Source organism: Bacillus rossius, chromosome 17 (assembly GCF_032445375.1).
Source record: "Bacillus rossius redtenbacheri isolate Brsri chromosome 17, Brsri_v3, whole genome shotgun sequence".
Classification (NCBI taxonomy): Eukaryota; Metazoa; Arthropoda; class Insecta; order Phasmatodea; family Bacillidae; genus Bacillus; species Bacillus rossius.
The window spans coordinates 15,106,979-15,128,345 of record NC_086344.1 but is presented as its reverse complement, the minus strand read 5'-3'; the positions used below and the strand labels follow the sequence as shown (position 1 = coordinate 15,128,345).

General features: G+C 37.5%; 1 protein-coding gene across 4 annotated transcripts in view; it reads left to right on the top strand.

The window, feature by feature from the left end:
* The window catches only part of LOC134540895 (arf-GAP domain and FG repeat-containing protein 1), a 62,445-nt gene that overhangs the window by 28,166 nt on the left and 12,912 nt on the right, over positions 1–21,367 (top strand). For 2 of the 4 annotated variants that reach the window (XM_063383930.1, XM_063383931.1), the window contains 5 exons: positions 3,163–3,363; positions 5,039–5,137; positions 10,444–10,518; positions 17,512–17,637; positions 19,965–20,143. In XM_063383930.1, the coding sequence (XP_063240000.1) occupies positions 3,163–3,363; positions 5,039–5,137; positions 10,444–10,518; positions 17,512–17,637; positions 19,965–20,143 (680 nt within the window). The remainder of the gene's footprint in view (positions 1–3,162; positions 3,364–5,038; positions 5,138–10,443; positions 10,519–17,511; positions 17,638–19,964; positions 20,144–21,367) is intronic. The other 2 variants (XM_063383932.1, XM_063383934.1) reach the window with 1 other exon arrangement.

Genomic DNA, 21,367 nt, shown 5'->3' with positions numbered 1-21,367 from the left:
GGAATTTTCCAGTTATAGTAATTTGAGGGGGAACTGTCATGTGCCATTCTGCCATCACACGGACTGTGGAAGCAATACACAGGATGAGCACAAATGATCAGTACAATTTCGAAAAATATTAAAAACTAAAGGGTGTGGACGATTTATCGGAAACTTCTTTCAGTCAATAGAGAAGTTTTTTTTTTTTTTTTGCGAATGTTTCGGATTTGTTGTTTGCAGGTTGCCTGCGCTATAACCAGCTAGTTTTTATGATGTTGTTGCGTTCCTCGGTCAGCGAGAAGGGAGTCGGTAACCGTTGTGCAACGTGAAGGGAACAACACCCAGACACGCGTCTCCCCGGGAGATGGCTGGGTCGTGCAGGTGTCGACGATGCGGTGAGGGGCAGATGGCCGTCGCGATCACCGGACTTAACACCGTGTTCAGGGGCGCAAAAACTAAATTTTAAAAAGGGGGGCAATATACCTTTTTATAAAGAATCATCGATCCCGTCCTATTGAAGCGGGAGGTCCGGGGGTCCTCCCCCGGGAAAATTTGTATTTCAAGGTGAAAAATGGTGCTATTTAAGCAGTTTTACTATCTAAAAATTGATTACACAGCATTTTCTTTGCCCCCGTTTGCCCCCACTTCAAGGTTTCAGAGGGGGGGCAAAATACCCTTCCCCCCACCCTGTTGTTGCGCCCCTGACCGTGCTATCTCTTTCTGTGGGGTTATGTCAAAGACAAACTGTTGGTGCCGCCGCCTCTGCCGCTGTCTTTGCCGGATCTGAGACAGAGAATCACAGTGGCAGTTGAGTCCATTGCCCGCTGACACACTGCACAAAGTGTGGGACGAGTTTGAATGCCGCCTCCGTGTTTGCAGCGAGACTCGAGGAGCGCATATTGAGTCACTGTATCTTGTAAGAAAAACTTTCAAAGATTCTTTACTGACTGAAAAAGGTTTCGGGTGAATCCGCCACACCATTTAATTTTTATGATTTTTTGAAAGTTTACTGGTCATTTGTGCCCAGCCTGTATTTTTCGGCCGATGTTTCAGTGTATGGTCGTGCCCACTATAAAACAGCATATGCAAGGTTCTGTGAGGGTAAAGATCAGGGGAAGAGAGAACGAAGCAAGCTGCGTAGGTGGTGGACGTTGTGTGAACTTTATTTCTTTAAAAAAAATTACAATTTAGGTAAATTATTTTGAAAAAAAATTGTAAACAGGTAAATTTGAAATTTTAGTCAGGAAAAAGTCAGGGAAATTTTATTACATATTTGTGTGGACATCCTGTTAAACATGTAAAAATGTTCTTTTTGAGACAGTACAGCACCTTGGAAGGTTGTGAATCTTACTAATTGATGATTGTTTTCAGCTCTGTACGTTTTAGTAACAGTGATGAGTTTTCAGGCAAATGGCTAGGGAATGATAGTCCAAAAACCCCGAGGAAATTTTTTAAAAATTTTGTTTCACTGTATTCTAATACTGGTACTATGTGCAAAATAAATTGAAATCATATTCATAGTGTGAAAATTTTTAGCACGTTTATATTATTTTAAGGTAATAAAATAATAGAATCTGTCAAAAATTCATTAGGTTTGTATTTGATTACATACATTGTTTAACATCTCTCGTAAATATGTCAGGTTTCCTGTGATCTTGCCTACTGAAAGGAATTACATATGTTTGTTTGGTGTGGGTTGCCTTGTAATCAGGAATAAAGTTAAAATGTGATAGCTTGTGGTGACTTATGTAGAGATAACTGCAAAATTGTGATATGATATGGCTCTAAGTGAATATGCTAGATCTCTAGCAACACTGACACAATTACTATGATCTTTTTAAACATACAGAAATCTAACATATTGTGGCCAGAAATAATTAAGTAATCATCCAGAAGTGATTAACAAAGACAATTCCATATTAAACTACATTAAAATAAACAAACTTTACTGGAAGCAAAATTGGGAGTGTTAACTTATAGAACTGAATAAATGAATTAATAGATTATATTCACACAAGTAGTGAACAAACAGTTTATTACAATAATGCATACAAAAGAAATACTATAGGTACTCGATAACTTGCAAAAGGAATGCTAGAAGCTGTTATCTAGGTAGCTATCGAGTTGGTGATTGTAGCCTGTTTACGAATGATCATTTATTATCAGGCTTCATAAGGTTGTATATTATTGCACATCGACCAAGACAATTCAGTTTCGCTTAAGTTTTTGTTTTTTCGTGCAGTACTCATTTTGAGGTTCGTTTAACATGAAAGCTCTTGGGTAAAATTTTCGAAAATATATTCGCGACAGTAATACAACTTTATTTATAAATTGATGAAGATTGTATTAACGGTTATCAGACTTTTGCTAATGTGTTTTCAGAACGACGCACAACGTAAAATTTACTATCCATCTCGGCAATGAAACATGTAGCTACCGCCTCTGAATATCTCGCGGGAAACAAAATATTAAGGTGTAAATAGAAAAAAATTATTGCAGTGAAAATTTTTTTTAAATGTTAACAGTTTAATGTATTATGTATTTTATTGTGTGTGTGGTAGGTTTGTGGCTGAACTTTTTTTAATGTGAATATAATTCCAAATTGAATACCAAGTTATTTTTAGAATTATTTTCAAACATACAGTTAAACTATGCTTTTCAAAAATTTTAAAATGAGTCCAAGATAAAATACAATAAAACTAAAAAAAAAAAAAAATGTAAAAGATAATCTCAGATTTTTTTGTTACATATAAAAAAATTCATGAATGTACATGTTAGAGAAAAAAATAATTGAGTGAATGTTATGGCTTCTTACAGTTGTACTCTAGTCAATAAAAATGTTTCTGAACGAGTCCCACTTGCTATATCTGTTGGTAATGAATAATTTTACAAAATGATCTGGTTTGAAAATTTATTTATTTATTAAATTTGTGGCATGCCCACCCTACAGATTTGCAACTTTTGAGGTGGGCACGGACATACGCAAACACAAATACACAAAAGAAAACAGTCCTTGCACGTGTCAAGGCACCGCAAGCATGTCTGCACCACGCAAGGTGTGTCACACATAAATGACGTGTCATACATAAAGTTAATAAATAATGAAGTTATAATGTGTGGCTGTGGAATGCTCTGAGGCTGTGCGAAGAGCGGGCGGAGAGACGGCGCCCGAACTGTGTGCAGGCATGCCGACCGCCGCCGCCCTCGCCAGCATGTCCCCCTTCGCCAGCCCGGCACGCAGGGCCGCCAGCACGGCGGGCGTGGCGGGCGGGACGCAGCCCCCGGGCCGGCCCACCGCCGAGGACCGCTACGCCGCGCTCAAGGACCTGGACTGCCAGATGAAGTCCCAGCAGAGCGAGGCACAGCTCAACGACTGGTCCGTCGGTACGGCTCGTCCCCCACACACTCTCCCTCTCTCCCTCTCTTCCTCTCCCCCCTCACTCCCCCCTCTCCCTCTCTCTCCCCCTCTCTCCCTCTCCCCCCTCACTCCCCCCTCTCCCTCTCCCCCCTCTCCCCCTCTCTCTCCCTCTCTCTCCTTCTCCCCCCTCTCCCTCTCTCACTCCCTCTCCCTCTCTCACTCCCTCTCTCTCCCTCTCTCTCTTCATCTCCCCCTCTCTCTTCCTCTCCCCCTCTCTCTTCCTCTCCCCCCTCTCTCACCCCTCTCCCTTCACCCCCTCTCTCCCCCTCTCCCCCTGTCCCCTGTCACTCCATCTCTCTCCATCTGTCTCCCCTCTCCCTCTCCCCCCCTCTCCCTCTCCCCCTCTCTCCTCTCCCCCTCTCTCTCCCGCCAGGGTTGTAGATGCCCGTCTTGTTAACATTAAAACTCATATCTTGTATACCATCTTGATGATAACAAGTTTTAATACAAGATGACCCTAAAAGAATGACCCTGTTTCAATGGTATGGTACAACAGTTTAATTTAGACTCGTATTTACAAAAAATCATGCATCAAATTGAAGGTAAAACTAACCCAGTGTTTCTTAAAAATGTTCAATAATTGAACCTTTTGTTATACCTAAAAGTCCAATTCTTCCCACAATTTTGGTTAACAAGTCCGGAGAAATGGAAGCAATAGCATCTTTAATTCTGTGTCTCAAAAAAAAAAAAAAATAAGCAAATTTATTTACCGTGATGTTAATTTTACTGCCCCAGTCTTGAATAGCACGTCTGTAAATTTCCGTTAGCTCGAAATCGCCACTGACAAAAAAAAACTCCAGCATGATGCTGCGAAGTCTGCTTATCTATGCGAGTTATCTAAACCAGTGGGGAAGAGATGCGCGCACAGGTGTGACTACGCCGTCGACTGTTGAACAAACATCAGCTAAGGCAGGTTAAGTTGCGGCTTTTGAGTGCAAAGCACCAAATGTTTTTTACGTCCGCACGTATGCCGCCGAGCCGTACCGTTGTCCGAAAAACCAAGCACGTGGATCAATCATGAAGAACAAAATATACGTTCATGTGAAAATGTAAATGAATATTCATGATTTCAACTTTCGATATTCAACCTCCGAAAGTGAATAGTTTATTCATTGCTATTCTAAACTGTTCACGTTTATGAATGTATTCACACACAATTACTAAAAGGTTGAAATAAGATTCCATCAATGTAATCCTTAAAATTTCTCTTTGTTAGATAGCTGTCCAATAATCATTATTTTAATACATAAGTCAATGATTTATTGAGCGGTAAAGCATGTTTTACTGTATCAGAAAACCTTTTTTAATGCTTCTTAAGCATTTAGAAACATTTGCAATACCTATCATATTTTTAAATGAAAGTTGCAAATTTGTATTCCCCAAGTTGCATCGTATAACATTCGCGTTATGAGTTCTGACACATACAAATAATTGTATGTTGTTAAACTATACCACCTTTGTAAAAAAATTAGTTCCTGGCCTAGTTTCTGTTGGGGGGGTTACTGTAAAGTTTTTAAAGATGGTGCAAGAATTCAAATTCAAATTTGCTGAGCAGCATGTGTGTTTGGCCGTAAGGACTCACGTTTTGCTGACATAGTGTTGTAAAAGAAGCAGCATGTTATGTAAGTGTTAATGTTTCAGCTGCGACTACTTCTGGGAACGTGTGGACGAACAACAGCAATTCCACCCAGGCAGGGTTCGCAGACAGCAGCGTAGCTAATCCATTCACAGGTTCACACGGTAGGTTTCTTATGTTAGTTAAGGTTTTTTTTTATTCTGTAGGGTGTTCTGATCTTAATGTGGTTTTATTAAAATCAGCTGTATTACCTACATTGGTTGATTATGGATACAGACTAAATACGAGTCACTGGTAACCCTAAAATAACGTGAACTACAATTTATTGATATCATCTTGGAATATTTGAAGGCTTAAGGGTAGAGTGTACTACACAACAATTAAATTTATACTTTTCAACAATCATGATACAGGATTTTAATTTGCATTTTGATATTTACATTTTGTAGACGTAGTGTAACTATTTCTCTATTTTTCAATAGTCTGATAGAGTGATTGTATTTATAGTACATATTTTTACAAACTAAAGATGACTGGGTTTGAAAGGGTAGCCCAGTAAATTTATTAAACGCTTCTTTAGGTGCTACAAAACTATTTACACTTAATCTCTTTAAGTGCAAATAGTCCAATGTCCGTTCGCGAAATGATTATAAAAAAATAATTAATGTACTAAGTGCAGACCCCTCCTGTCCTTGGCACTACTCACTCACTAACTCTGCTTCGCTGATGTCAACTCGAGTCTTCCTCTTCGACCGTGAAGGCGTTTCACGGTCGCTTGTTGCTGAGAACTCGCTGGTATCGCCAGCGACACTCTGCCACGGCGTACTTGCTCCTGCGGAAATTTATTTATTTATTTTTTTATTTATTAATGTTGTAACATGCCCACCAACAGCCGAGGGCTTTAGCGGTGGGCACGACACATATATACGACAACATATAAACAATACAAACAAAATACAAACAAATAAAGTTTAAAATATACCTATTAAGGATAAACATCAAAATATAAAACACATAAAAAGAAATACAAAACATAGACATTATAATAAAGTTACTAATTGCCGACATTGTAATAAATTTGATAAGAAAATAACACATATTACAGGCTTATGTAAAAAATAATTACATTATATGGCTACACTTTTGCAGATTAAGATTATCAATTTTATTGAAATTAGAAATGAGTCGAAAAATTATATCATTCTTTTTTATGGTATGTACCTACTTAGGGTAGATGTTAAACGGTTGTTAAATTGGGGAATTCTAATGCCAGTATTATCAAGAATGAACTCGCAATTCAATTTTGAACAATAACAGTTTTTAACAAATACATAATCCAGATTAGATACTTCGTTCAGAAAGAGAAATCTATTGTAAGCTGAGAGAAGTTTTTTAAGTTTAATTTTTTTTTTTATAAAATTTATTCTGAATGGATTCCAATTTATTGCTATCAGAAGCATTGATTGCATTCCAAAATAACTGAACAATATTCTAACACCGGTAACTCTGTGCATGGCACTCCGACCGGCGTTGCTCGCGACGTTGGTCCTTGAGAGGAGACGTGCGCGCCGCGTTGAGTGACAGCCTGCAGGCCCCACTGTGGTGCGCTCGCAATGCCGGAGGAAGGTTGCCATTCGATGGAACATACAAATCTTTTTTTATTTTTTATTATTATATATGTAAGTAAAACGTCTTTGAGTGCGATGAGAACAAAAATTCAGAAGCCGGAATTTTTAACGCAATGTTTTCGTGAAACGTCGCTGTGGAACGTTTCCAACCCGAAAAGGACGGAGAATACATAGGTACTTGGCCAAGCTGGGCTCGTTTTCGTTCTGCTCTTTATGCGATGATTCGTCCCCCAACAACAAAACAAAACAAAACAAAAAAAAAAACCCGTATAGGAAGATGAATGTTCCAGAAAACATGTGTAGGTATCCTATACCGTCAGCTGTGAATGCCTTGATTTTACATTAGCCACCAGCACACCCACGTTCTTCCTTGTTCAACCAGCAGCGTAGAGAGTGCTGCAGAGACAGTCCTTGCATTTCCCGCATAGATAGCGCTACCTGTTATGAATTCCACATTTTGTTCAAATATTTGGCGTGTTCCAAATGGCAGAAACGTTTGAAGAAACAGTAAAACGCACAGTATGGTGTATTTCAAGAGTGAGTAATTTTATTGTTAATTAATCATTATTGATTAATCAATTACTATTGATATCCTGAGCAGTTATCTTGAAGTGAGTAATAATTTTGTTTATTCATGTTTATTTAGAAATTGTGTTCTTTCTCTCTGCTGTTTTACTTCTTACTATATATGTGAGTCGAGGTTTTAATTATCAAAGAAGTATCACTTCTGTCACGTACTGAGTTACTCGCTCTCTTTTTTTAAAATATAATCAAGCTTATTTATGGTACATGTTTGTTATATAAACAGTTTCTCTTTGTCAGAAATGCCAAACAAACACTCCCAGGGTATTGTAGTTGGTGGCAGATACATACAAGCATTTCGTTGATAGCTTGTGTGGAATTGAATAACATAGTCCTTTTTGACTACACAGGTAATAGTGTTTCAATTTATGAATTACCCTTCTCCAATTATATTATCTTAAACTTTTTTCTTAGAATATCAAATCTATTGAATACATACCAAAGATGTTTGTTATTTGAGAATTTGATTTGCGCGTACAGAATAGTATACATTAAATATATCATTCTAATGTACCGTGATTTATTGCATAATCATCTCACATTTTATACTAAAATCAAGTTTGAAAAGTAGGGGTGCGTTTTTTATGCGGAAAAAAAACAAACCTTTTTTTGGATGGTAAAGTCATTCATAAAAAAAAACCTATTCATGGAAAGTATGTTTATTTAAAAAGTAAATGTATCCAAAAGCATGCCAAACAATTTCATGTTATGTTTTCATCATTAGTTAATGTTGAACGTGGCTGACGAAAAGACATGTATCTGGAACTACTTTGCAAGAAGCAACGATGAACTAAGTGCCAAATGCAAGACGTGCAGTGAAAGTCTTAAAACAAGCTATGGTAGCACATCAGGTCTCGCAAGGCATTTGACGCAAAACCGAACTGTGAAGAAAGAACACCAGATGCAGCAAGAACTGTTGCGGCCGCTGCCCGTGAATACTGATGCTTCACCACCAGGCCTGTCAAAACAAAGACGTATCGAAGACATGGTCTTCTCATCATCCGAAGGCAAAACTCATGAAATGAAACACTGCTGAATGGTTGGCTGATCCTATGCTGCCGCACAGTGGAGTAGAAAATAAACATTTCCAGAAACTCGTGCAGTCAGCTCAACCGTTGTACAGAGTACCGTCCAGAAACCACATTCTCCAGGAACGAAAGTCCGAACCTAAATGCTTCTGTGAAAACGAGAATCTCTGAGGAACTTTCTCAAGCCATTGCCAATGTTCAGTCGATGTCATCTTCTTGTGGCTTATGGACATCATGCAGTAAGGATGCTTTCTTGGCACCAACCCTTCGTGTCATCAACAACTTCACTCTTATAAAAAAAACTGTCTCCGCTGTGTTAGTTTTTCAGAGAGCCACACAGCATTAGCAACAGGTGACAAAATTACTGACATTTTGATTGAGTGGAACATCATAAGTGACATCAGTACACGTATTCCCCTATTTATTATTACTGACAATGCGAGAAATATCAAGCTGGGGTCTAGTCCTTGCAAAGCCCCTCTGACACACTTGCATTGTTTTGCTCATAACTTACAGCTTGTTCTTAGTGATGCTAAAAAATCTCATGAAGGAATGGGAGGTTGATAAAAAATAAAGGATCGTGGCATTGTAGGTCATTAAAAGCACAGCGCATCAGCAACTTCTGCATTTCACAAAATTCAAAAAGAAATGGACTAGACAGTTTAGTATTAATTCAAGACTGTGTGACTAAATGGTATTCAGAGTATCTCATGCTTGACAGGCTACTTAAAAACAAACTTGTTCTCACGAAACGCTGGAAGGTATAAATGTTGATAATCTTAGTGTGAGTGAGTGGCGACTTGTTGAAGGTTACATAAAAAATTTTTAACCACTGCATGAAGCCACAGAAGAACTTTCTGGAGAAAGGATACCTACAGCTTCAATGGTTATTCCAGTTTTGTTTTCGATTGAGAACATTTTTGAATAACTACACTGAATCTCATTCTGGTGAAGTTGGGTCTGGTGTCACATTTTGTAGGGCATTAAATTTTGGACTGTTGGCACGCTTTCCTTTATATCAAAGGTAAGAGCCATATTTTACAGCAATGTTGTTAGACCCACGCTTGCTGTTGTGTCCGCCAATGAAAAACAACCTGCTGTTAACACTTTACAGCAAAAACTTGACAGTTTTTTAAAAGAAGACACGGAATCAGATAAAGTGCTTGTTTAATATTTACACATCAACATAATCATAACTTGTAAACAACTTGGTACATCTCATAGAAACATAAAGGAAGTAAATTGGTACTGTGGACAACTTTTGTTAAATTTAATATTCTTTGGATGTAAAATTTGTTGAGTGGTATATCTGTTAATAGGCCTACAGTATGGCTTTATTATTTTCTGCAATAAATAGACTAAAAACCTGGTTTCTTACTTGTAGTTAGCATCTCAAATGTTTTTTAAAGGTTTAAGGTTTTTTTTTTCTTTACTTTGCAGGCACTCGAAAAACTTAATCAGCTAATGACTCTAGCCACTCCTTGTGGCATGAATTTGATAATTTAGCTGCAAAGTCTCTCTTAAGTGCCATTCAAAACACAGAATTGACGACATATCTAAATATGCCGCTACTAGAGAGAATTGGAGACCCACTGAAGTGGTGGGAACAAAATGAGATGATACTGCCAAGTTTATTCAAGTTAGCAGTGCCACATCTGGGAATACCAGCAACTGAAACTGCCTTCGAAAGGGTGTTCTCATCTGCTGGGAATATAGTGTCTTCAAAGCGAGAAATCTTTAGGCACCCAACATATAGAAGAACTGATTTTCTTGCATGGAAACAGAACATTATATTATTAATTTATTAGCTTGTCTTTCCTGGAAAGATGATGCAACTCATAATAAGTGTAAAGAATGCCAGTGTGGTATTTTTTTTTAGAACTTAATGTTGTTGTGATAAAAATATTACAAAAATTATAAGTTTGCTCTCATGCTCATGCTCTATAGCTTATAGTAATGTATTTTCCCGATTTCCCGAGTGAAATCTTATTTTTCCCTCCCGAATTTTTGCCCGAAGCTCAATTTCCTTTCCCTCGCACCCCTAGAAATAAGTATAATGAATTATTTAAGATTCAAATTTGTTCCAATATTATGATATGTTTATGAATAAACAAAATTCATAAAAAATAAAAATAAAACCATAAATTCTTGTCTCTGCTGATAATTCGCCGTCACTGCGGTGACCCGACGAACGTCCTGCCTCTCCGGCCTGAGTCGTTGTCTCTCCTGCAGCCCTCCGCAGGCGCCCGGCCATACGGCGCAAGAGGGGAGCGCGAGCCACTCACGAGGCTTGGTGGCTGGAGCCCGGTAAGCCCCTGCGCTACCTTCCTGTCCCCCTGTCCCCCCTGCTTCGTGCGCTAACAACCGCCCTCGCTTCTCGTGAGACCCGCTGTGTCCTGCGTGCAACTCGACCGGTCACAGGTGCAGGAAGTCTCGAGCTGCATTTCGCTAGCTTCTGTTTTGTGTGTTGACTCCTCACTCACGTCAGTTTACAGTTGTTACAGTTTCGTTCTCCCTCTCACTTGCAGTCCTCTTATGACTCTCTCTAATACATCCCACACCAAATCCATTGTTTTATAACATTACGTAACGGTAATCATAATACAAATTACTTTACAAAATTAAACTTATTTAGAGAAACCTAAAAAAAAGTAGGCCTAAACAGGCTAAAATCTAGTACAGTGACTTATTTGTGAACATTTACATAAAAAATAGTAATGATTGAAAAGGTCTGTTAAAATACAAAGTACATTCTTAAAACATACAGCAAGTGCAAATATCGATCCTTAAATACATAAAAAGAGTAAAATATTCTTAGCGAGACCTTTTAAGAAATGTTTACATTCATGAAAATAGTTTAAAAGAAAAATATTTAGCTAGGAGGGCAGGGATCTTGCAACGTTACACAGTTGCGAATTGGATATAAATATTTAAACCTCGTGGAAATTATCTCGGTAAAAGCTTCAGCTTTGTAACTAAAAAATCTGGACGTTCTGCAAATATTCATTTTATTTGTGTTATTAATGTTCTCAGTAGGTAACTGCTCCCTAATGATGGCGACTGCAATGTCGACCGAAACGTCGGTGAATTATTTGCCATGGACGCGGCTACAAGCTAGAAGCCAAGCTACTTCTTATTTGTGTTATGTTTAATTTTGCTCATTAGGATGCTATAAAAAAAAAAAGATCCAGTATTGTAAAAATGTTTCGAGGATAGTTTTATTGAAATGTTGTGGAAAAACTTGTGGAATTGGTTCGCCAGGCACTTGTGTACGCCCTGGTTGAACACTTGGACTTTCGAGACGCGGAGACGCGTGTGGTGTCTGTCTCGAGCAGAGAAGGTGCGTCTCTCCCCTCGCGACGTAACTCCGTGTGGAAACTGGGAAGTAACGTTTCAAGCCTTACGAAGAGGTACTAAGACGTCAAACACGTGAATGCATTTTTGTGGATTTTTTTTCCAAGTTCTGGGTATCTGCATATAACCTTCCAATGGATCTTACAGTACCTTAAATGAACGTAAGTTTAAAAAAAAGTATTTTATGGTACACTTAATATAATTTAATGGTATTGTCCCTAATAATAAACATTTTTAAAATTATAAGTAAACAAGTAATTTTTAGAAACTGTTTAGTACTATTTAAATACTAACACTTGTCATCATTGCTGAAAATTGGATAAACAGAATTCGCGATATTTTATCATTTCTTCCTTTATCATGAGAGAGTTAGTTTTCAGAGAAAAAAATAAATCAATGGAGTCACAAGAAAATTTAATTGAGTTTTATAATTTAATGTTTTGAAAATACTCTTTCGACCTTAATCTACAGTTAAATAACATCTGCAGCAGTGGAGAAAATTTACACAATATTGTATAGAGGATTTATTTTTTGTGTGACGTAATTTAATTTATGTTGAAAAACATATTTTTCAGCATCTGCCTGGAGACGTGTTTGGTTTTGAAGCTCCGAGTCTCAATATTCTGTCTGTTCGAAGCACAGCTGTGTACTGAAGTTTATAAAACAATGCATTAATCTGTGGTGGTTATTCACGCGATGTTATTCTACCAAATTTGTTTGTAATACTCTGCAAAAATGTGTGCTGGTTACGTGTTCTTGAAATGAGAGAGTTATCTATTACTGTACATACGTTTTGGATCTGAGCCATCTCCACACCCACACATTGTGCTTGGCGGCTGTGATCCCCCACCCCCTTTTTTTTTTGTTTTTTTGGTTTTGGCCTTTAATGAAAAATATTTGCGCCTACTAACTTAAAATTATTATAAAATGTGAGTTTTATTTATAACGAACATAACATTGTGTTTAGTTTTTTGAAAGCATGAGTACTGTGTCCTAATCTTCACGAGTTTTCATAAATCTACTATTTTATTTTTGTGATAGGTATAACTGCCGTGATTTTGATAATGGAATGTTACTACCATGTACCTGCAGCAATGATAATGCAGTTTTTTTTTAATTACCTTTAAATTATTCAAGTGAAACTTCCTTGCTGAAAGGGGCAACAATTTTTGAGCGTTAAAAAAATTCCGATTGTACGAGGGGAACAGTTAGGTACGTGGTGGGGGAACCGGTAGAGGAGGAGAGTGCGTCAGCATGCGCTAGCGGTCGAATGGGAAGATGACAAGAGGGGATAGGTACGTAGCGGAGCGTGCTGTATGCTAGTTGTGACGGCTGGAAGAGGAAGACATCAGGGGAAAGTTATAAATGACGCTGCAGTGATGCTAACGGAATTCCCCTAACGCTGCTTGTGTTTGTCTGCTCCTCAGTTTTCGTAACGGCTGATGATTGTTGCTGCCATATTTATTTTATTTTATTTAAAGAATCTTTAATTTATTATTCATGTGGAAAAGAGTTATTTCACTTTCACTTCTGTTGTGCGTGGACTCCACAGGCACAATTTTTTTTAAATATATTGTAAATATCTGATTTTATTTTGAGTGTTAACATATTTGCACCATTAAGTAATTAAATGCATTTGTAAATATTTGCACAACCCTTATCACTTGTCTTTTTCATGATGACTAGGTACAGGATTCCTTTGTCCTGGCTCGTAGCAGCAGTGTAGTCACTACTCTTGCAGACGAGAAAATGTGGAGGACTCGTAAAATCGGGGGAATCATAAGGGGATCCTTCACAACCTGGGAAACTCGTGGTCGTCATACTCTAGTGATGGTTTTGTATAATTTACATGTAGTTTGTGCTTCAATATCTTTAAAAGAGTTAAGTAGCCTATTTACCCTAAAATAATGTGACTGAATGTAAGGCGACCCCAAACTTTTTGATCATCAGTTTGTGGAAAAGACTTCATGGATTGTAAATCGCAATTCGGTGTCGTAACACTTGAAAACTATTTAAATTCTTACATTTATTCCACATTTTCTAGAACCTTGCTAATGCCACTTTCCGTCAGTAGAGTTGTTTACATGGTCTCTTTTGAAAAATTGTTTTTCATAACTGTAGTTGTAAAACCAGCTGTTCAGGAAGCAGAGAATGTGGTGATATATCTTCGTCTGTTCGTGAAAAACTGCAGACACAGTGAACCCACTAACAAATTACAACTGCTCCATCTCCCTCATCCTGCTTCTCTCGTCTCTCATGCCTGGGCAGAGGTTCATGAAGGCCCGGACTATAGTTTTACAACTAAGCGGTTCCCAGTCTCAAGGTACAAGTTTGCAATTATGATGGGACCCCATTTCTAGATTCCACAGTTTTGGTAAAATTCGTGGCATTATATTAGGTAAATACGGTATATATTGTAATCATAAATTTGAGTATAACGAATAATCGGTACAAATTATTTTTAATGGACGTTAATTACTGGAAACAGTACAGAGTACAGTAGTTTGTGTTTTCGAACTGGCAGTGCTGTTTCACAAAATACCTGAAATACATTGTTAATACAAAACTAATAAATAAACTATGAAATTACGTTTGTGATTACAAATACGTATCTCTTAAAACATTAGGTCTACATCTACACTACATAGATAATTTCTATAATAACCTTCATAAAATTCAATACAATTGACATAACTTACTGCTGAATCATGCAGACACATTGTAAATACTGAAAAAGAAAAGACTTATAATTTAAAATTTTTTCAGATAACGCTGTGATACTCTGTTGGATCAAAGACCAGCCATGATATCATCTATAGTTCATTGGCATTTTATTTTAGTATTGTAATGCCTAACTGACATGTTCAAAAGTTATCAGCACACCAACTCCTATCATTTGGCATAAACAGGGCAAAATATACACAATGTGTATGTTTCTAGACAATCAACTAAATCAAATGTAAACAAAGGGACAGACAAAAATGTTTATTAAACAAAGTGTAAAATATATTTCTGTACCATGATGTATTATTTCTTGGTCTAAGAAATAAAATTACTAAAATGCAAAGTGTAAAGAAACTAGAAGCTAAGTTAATTCAGTATTATTTTTCACTTTTCCAGGGAAAATAATTTTTTTTCTCCACTTAAAAATTACAGCATTTTAAAATGTTACGTCACTTGCTAAAAAAAACTTCAATACTATCAATTCATAGAGAAAATACTTCTGAAATCACATATATTGTCTCTTGAGTTACAAGTCTATAATGTACCGTGTGATTCTTTTAGAAATGGTGTCCATCAACACATTGGAAATATATATATTTTGTGTACAACTGTTGTGTTTCCACAATGTTGATATTTAACTGAAAACTTCAAGAATAATGTGGAATTTCATTGTATATTTCATACTTCATTATTTCTTAGGGTCTCTAACTATAATATGGTTGCAATTCACTGTTGATGTGAGTTTATTTACCGAAAGAGAGATATTTTTGCAACAAGTTTTCAAGATGGAAAATTATGTGTTTTGCTTTCTAGCATTCATTGAACTTCAAATAATTTGCAAGGTTGTATGTTGTAATCATACAGATATAAGCTTGCTTATACAAAGATAACCCCAATGCCATGCGATCAAAATTATTTTATTTATGAATGAATCTTGATACAATTTCTACATTTAATCTTACAAATACTTGAATCCCAAAGAATCATGAATCCATCTAATCGAGACATTTGTTCGCCCCATCCCTATATGTACATATTTATTGTAATATATTTATTATTACCTTGCACGATTGAGAGACAAGACAGGAAAGAAAATGTTATATGGAACTGGTAAAATAGAAAAAAATAAAAAAATAGCATGATTAAAAGAAGCTGAAGTTCTTATCTTCCGTTCATTCTTAAACTAAAATGTGGCCAAATTGCAAGTGACAAAACAATTGACTAGCACGCTACAAAAGTGACATTCGAGCAAGGGCATTGAAACGTCCGAACTGCTAAGGCAGTAACTTGAAGGTATTTGCTTTGCCGCTGCAACTAAACCCAATGTAACTCCGAGGGTTCAGGCTTGGCTGTCGTAGCCCAGAGTGGCTGAGCGTGAGAGACCCGGGTTGTTATCCTAACCTCTCCACACCTGGCACTTGCCGTCCCTACCAGGTACGGCGAGACGGCTATCCGCAAGGCGTTACTTGGGCGTTCCCCTTTAGGGGATCAAACACGGTCGGGTAACACTGCCGGCCTTGGTAGGGCCAAACATCATAGTTACAACAGACTCGTACAACACGATTAAGGAAAATCAAAGAACCAACCTTTGAATCAAAAGTGGATTGTGGGTAGGAATAACGAACAACCTTATCATTTGCGTGGCATGGTTTGTTTGTGGAAATCATGAAATTTTTCACCCCTGCACATTTTACGTATACTGTTTCGTGTGCTGTATTTGTGCTGTTTGTACAGATAATTTCGTTGTGAGATTTAATGTTCAATTGATTTTGTAAATAAATTAAATACTCAATATTTTTTGTGTCTGTTGTTATTTGTAAAAATGTGTTTGTTTATAGCTCCTTAACTAAGCAAATTTTTTCTGAATCTCCTGTGAATGTTGTGATACACGTTACATTCGACTTTGCATGCTACGCTGCAGCAACAAAAATGTGCATCAGTAACATTATGTCAATAGAAGAAAAAAAATGGATTTGCAAACAGTCACACTTTATATAATGATTGTACTCTACTATTTGTGTTTACAGAAATTTTGGAATTTATATATACAAACAAAAATGGAAATGTTCGTTTCTTCAAAATCTTTAAATCTCTGAAAGATCTTCACTTTGTAATTTTGACACGACGTTGCATTTGAATATGCTTGTGTTAACACAGGTACGAAGAGAGACGAAAAATATGAATAAGTAAAAAACATTGATTTTTAATATTTTCATTGCTATAGAATATATTTATGTAGATAGATAGAGTGATATATAGAGATATACATAGAGGGATAGATGCTTTGTATGTGTGTACCTACTTCAGACAAATTACAAAAAAAAAAAAAAATAGAATGAGGCAATGCAATGCATGCCAGGTTTTAGGAAGATTTGTGACATAAATAGATATAAGTTGTAGGTAATTGTGGCTGCTATGACTTGATGTAGGCTTTTGGACATACGCCATTGCTAAGCACATGTGTGTCTGTAGAAACAAACTACAAAAAACACAAATGAAAAAAACACAAATTAAGCAAAAAATTGCTTTTGTCAGCACCTTTTTTTGCTTAATTGCTGTAGTTGCACCTGTATTTTCGTACCATGTGCGTCTCTGCCTGAGGACGGGAGCAGATAGCAGTTCCTGAATCGTCGCTTGTTTCTGTTTTGGAAAAATATTGTGTTTGTTTCGTCTTTTCGTTTTGTCGTGCTTTGTCTTGTTTTGACTGTTTTGCTAAATTTTTTTGTGCTGTCATCATTTGTGGGGGTTTTTTCGTTCTCTTCTGTTTTTTGGAAAACTATTGTGTTGGTTTTCGTATTTTCGTTTTGCTGTGTTTTCGTCTCGTTTCAACTGTTGTGCTGAATTTTTTGGGTTCGGTATATTTGTTCTGTCATCATTTGTGGGGGTTTTTTCGTTCTGATAGTCCATTTTTTTTTTTTCTTGCCCATATTCCTGTTGTGGAGTATTGTGTGGTGTTTATGTCCTGACAACAGCAATTTTTTTGCTTAATTGTGTTTTTTGTCATTGTGTTTTTTGTAGTTTTCTTCTACAGACATGCATGTGCTAAGCAATGGCGTATATGTCCAAAATTCCTACATCAAGTCGTGCACTCCCCATTGCACAAATCTTTCAAAGATAGTACGTGGCCGCTGTGTTCACGGGTGACCTGGTAGCTTGGAGAGGGTGAGTGTCCGGGGAGCCGGCGCGGCAGTGGAGGTGACGCGGGTGTGTTTGCCCCCCCAGCGGCGCCGCCCGGCAGCAGGAACCCCTGGGCCCCGGCGGTGCCCACGAGCCACGCCCCGGACGCCTTTGGGGCCAATCCGTTCAGAGCGACGAGGAGGACGGACGCTCCCTTCGGCGGGCCGGCGGGTGAGACACCATCTCAGCCAGTGGCACAACGAGGGGGGGGAAGTACCAGAAACAACTATCCGGACTGCCACGTAGGGATGTGTGACGGAGTTTCGTGAGCGTCTCCTCAATTACGACAAGCTTGAGAAGATGGACAGGTTGAAACGTCTGCCAAAAATTTATAGTAGCATTTAAGGGTTTTTGAGACTATTGTAGAAACTCAGCTGATCTAACCGGTTGGGGAGAGTTTCCTTTCCTCTTCCCGTCGTACACATTGCTACTAATTTTTTTTTTTAGTTTTACACTACAAGGCACACTTCATGCGTATAACTATCCCGCGGAACGCAAACGCCACCTCTGTTGATCCAAATGACTTTACGAAATCGTGGGGTTGCGTCCGGAAATACGGTTAGCATGGTGATTTACAGAAAACTTCGGTTTTGTGGTCTCGCCCGCACTGAACGCCCCGGATGGCACGTGGAATATTCTATTTAGGTTTTTTCCGAAATTCTTTTATTTTTTTTACAGGTAACGGTTAATTTTATGCTTGAACCAATATATGACATACCCTATAAGGTGCTGCATTGTTTCATTACTATTCCTTTGTTTCGAAAGGTACGTGGAATACATTGATATACAGTAGAACCCTGTTATAATGTTCCTGCATATAATGTTTTCCTGCTTATAATGTCATATTTTTAAAGTCCCAATATTTCCCCCATAAGGACAACGTATTTATTTCCTGCATATAACGTTCATAAATAGTGTAATTTCCTGCTTATAATGTTTGCTTTCTAACATTCAATAAATGGGGAAAAAATGTTTTAAAACCAAATTATTCCAACACTTACGATAAAAAGTTTCCTTTATGTATGTTTATGTTTACAATCACTGCCATACAATACATGAAGTTTGTTAAAATACAATTTTATGCAATATACTGAAGGTACACAATGTTCATAGTTACGTGTCAGTTGGCACCCTTAGTCAACTCTTCTCTTCCTTGCCATTCCAGTGGGTATTCAGATGCACGTACATAGTCCTACGATATTTAAGTTGCCAACCATTGAGCGAGGGCATAACTAAATTTTTTTTTTCTATTGCTTACAAATAATTTTTTTTTTCATTTATACGTAGGAATACCAAAATTAAACATTTTCAGGTGGCGAAGGAGTAGACGTTCTCACTCTTAATGTTGTCATCATGAATCGTGAGACAATTTTACAAAAAATGTGGCAGTGTTTCTTTAAAGACAAACAAAATTTAACCAGGGAACAAGACGAAGTTGAAAAATTGTTGGCTTGTTTCAGAAAATTTATGTATCAAGTATACTATCTTTTGTTTTAACACTAAAGTTGTTTACATAGCTTGGTGAGTCCATTGGTACAAAGCTCGAACATTGTTAAGTGCTAAATTGAGATTTCCTGCTTATAACGTTTTCCTGCTTATAATGTTTTTTTCTTGTGCTCCCTTGAAAAACATTATAACAAGGTTCTACTGTATCTGGTGGCATCACACTTCCCATCAGATGCCAGAATGAGTGGTTAGGAGCCTACAGTGAGCTCTGGGGTTCCATTGTATTCCTTGCTGTAGAATCCTATGTGACCTGAAACTACACCACAGCAATTTTCATCCATTATCTGTCATTTGTTTGAAAATAAACGTAACTATTATTTAGGTAAAAAATTAATGTATGATAATACACGCACCACAAATTTAAAAGGAGGGGGTGAACATGTTGGCATTCGGTTGAGTTGTATAATTTTTGCATCTTACTTCTTCCCTAAGTTCTCTAAGTCTAAATTCATTTGTCAATTTATAACCAATCCAAATTTTTTTTTGGTGCTAGTTTTTGTGCTATATACATAATCTACAAATTTTTTATTTGTAGAGACAAACAAATATTCCTTATCAGAAATTTTTTTGTGGCTGGTCATTTACTAGAAGTATTTGTTCCTTATGTCTGTATTTTAATGAGAAATTCATGTTTACTTGAAAATCATTATATTATAATTAATAATAGCATGATCAAATTTTACCTGGTCACACTTTACAATGGATTCTTTCAAAGTTTGAAACAATAAAGTATATTCATATTGCAGACAGAAAGCGTTGGTAATACAGCATAGATGGAAATGACGACAGTGCAAACACTGTTTAGGGAAAAAAGATTTTGTGTCAATTTTAAATGTGTTTTAATTAGTATTTTTTAGTTTATAGTTGTTGTGTTATCTTGCAAAATTGCTTTCGAGACAGAGAAAAAAAATGTCTGGTGTGACAGGGAAAACTCTGGGGGAGATTGTCGATGGTGAGAGCACGGGAACCCTGACTCGGCCTTGTTCCCGCAGACGGCTTCCAGGCGTGGGGCGCGGCCGGCCTGAACGGGGTGCCGAACGGCCAGGTCTCCAACGGAGTCGCGCCCGCGGCGTACCACCCCTCGCTGGCGGCCGGCGTGTTCCCGACCAGCCAGTCCATGACTTTCCCCGCCAAGCCGTGGCAGGCTCACCCGTCGGGGAACCCGTTCGCGGTAAGCATCCGCGCGTTCCTGGGGCTGAGTGTCTCGTGTCGGTGAGTGCGACGCTCGCTCGTGCGTCTTCCGAGCGCGGCGTCTCCTCCAAACACGGGGCTCTAGACCGGTGCGTGGAGCGACGATCAGATCCCGGCGGTGGCCGTAACATCATGTGGCGGAGCAAGGAAGTTAAACTCATTATTAGAGACCGGAAAAAATTCGCGGATTCATTTCACGGTACGCTAGAACCCAAACAACTTTCTCTTTATATTGCTTCTGTGATTGGCTTACAGTTTGCCTGAAGGACTTTGAGCCAATGGAAAACTTTCAACCAAAAAAGTATTGAATCGCAATCATCCCAGTGTCACGAGTCAATAGCCAATGAGCAAGTGGCATTTAACCTGAGTATGTAGGGGGTTGTGGAGTCTATCCTAGAGGTCATCGAACTCGCAATAAAAAGTAAACTTTTTGTTAATTTTTTTAATAAATATAAATCCTGAAACTTTTTTTTAATTAAGTTGTTTGTACTGTATAGGAGTGAGTGTTATTATTTTTGTAGAGTATAGCATTTCTTGTAAACTTTATCACTTTTTGTGTGTGTTTTTTATGGTATGTAGAAATGTGATTACTAAAGGATGTGCCTAGAAGTTAGCAGGTTGCTGAAATAACCTTTTACTGTATTTATTTTCCTTATTTCCCAGAAGCCACTCTGCTGCAGAGTATATTACTAAACAAGTTAAAAAACAGTGTTAAACCTAGACGCTGATATTTTTTTCATTTATCTCACGTTAGTATCAATGATTGAATACTTTCAATGTTTACCCAAATATTATTTGAGTAAATCTTATAATTTACACACTTTCCAACTGAAAATCTTGTTGAACAAAAAGAAGTACAATAATTTAATGTCATTGGCAATGTAGTGACATGAAACTTGAAAGTATTCTAAGGATGATATTTCTTAGGTTTTACAGAAGAACGTTTTAAAGTAGTACAATGCATGACTGAACATTTATGGTCTCAAAAGTAAGGTATTTGGTAACCTGAACCGATTTTCAGAACAGGGAATTTTGATACTAGTCTCAACTAGGTAAATTTTTTATTACTGGTGCAGCAGTCAGTGATTGAAGTAGTAGTTGGTTTTGAATGAATAAACAAGTTTGTTACTAAAAGTTACAATTATTTATTGCTAAAAGTATCTACTAATGTGAACAAACGAACTTTATCTCAGGCTTACCCTCA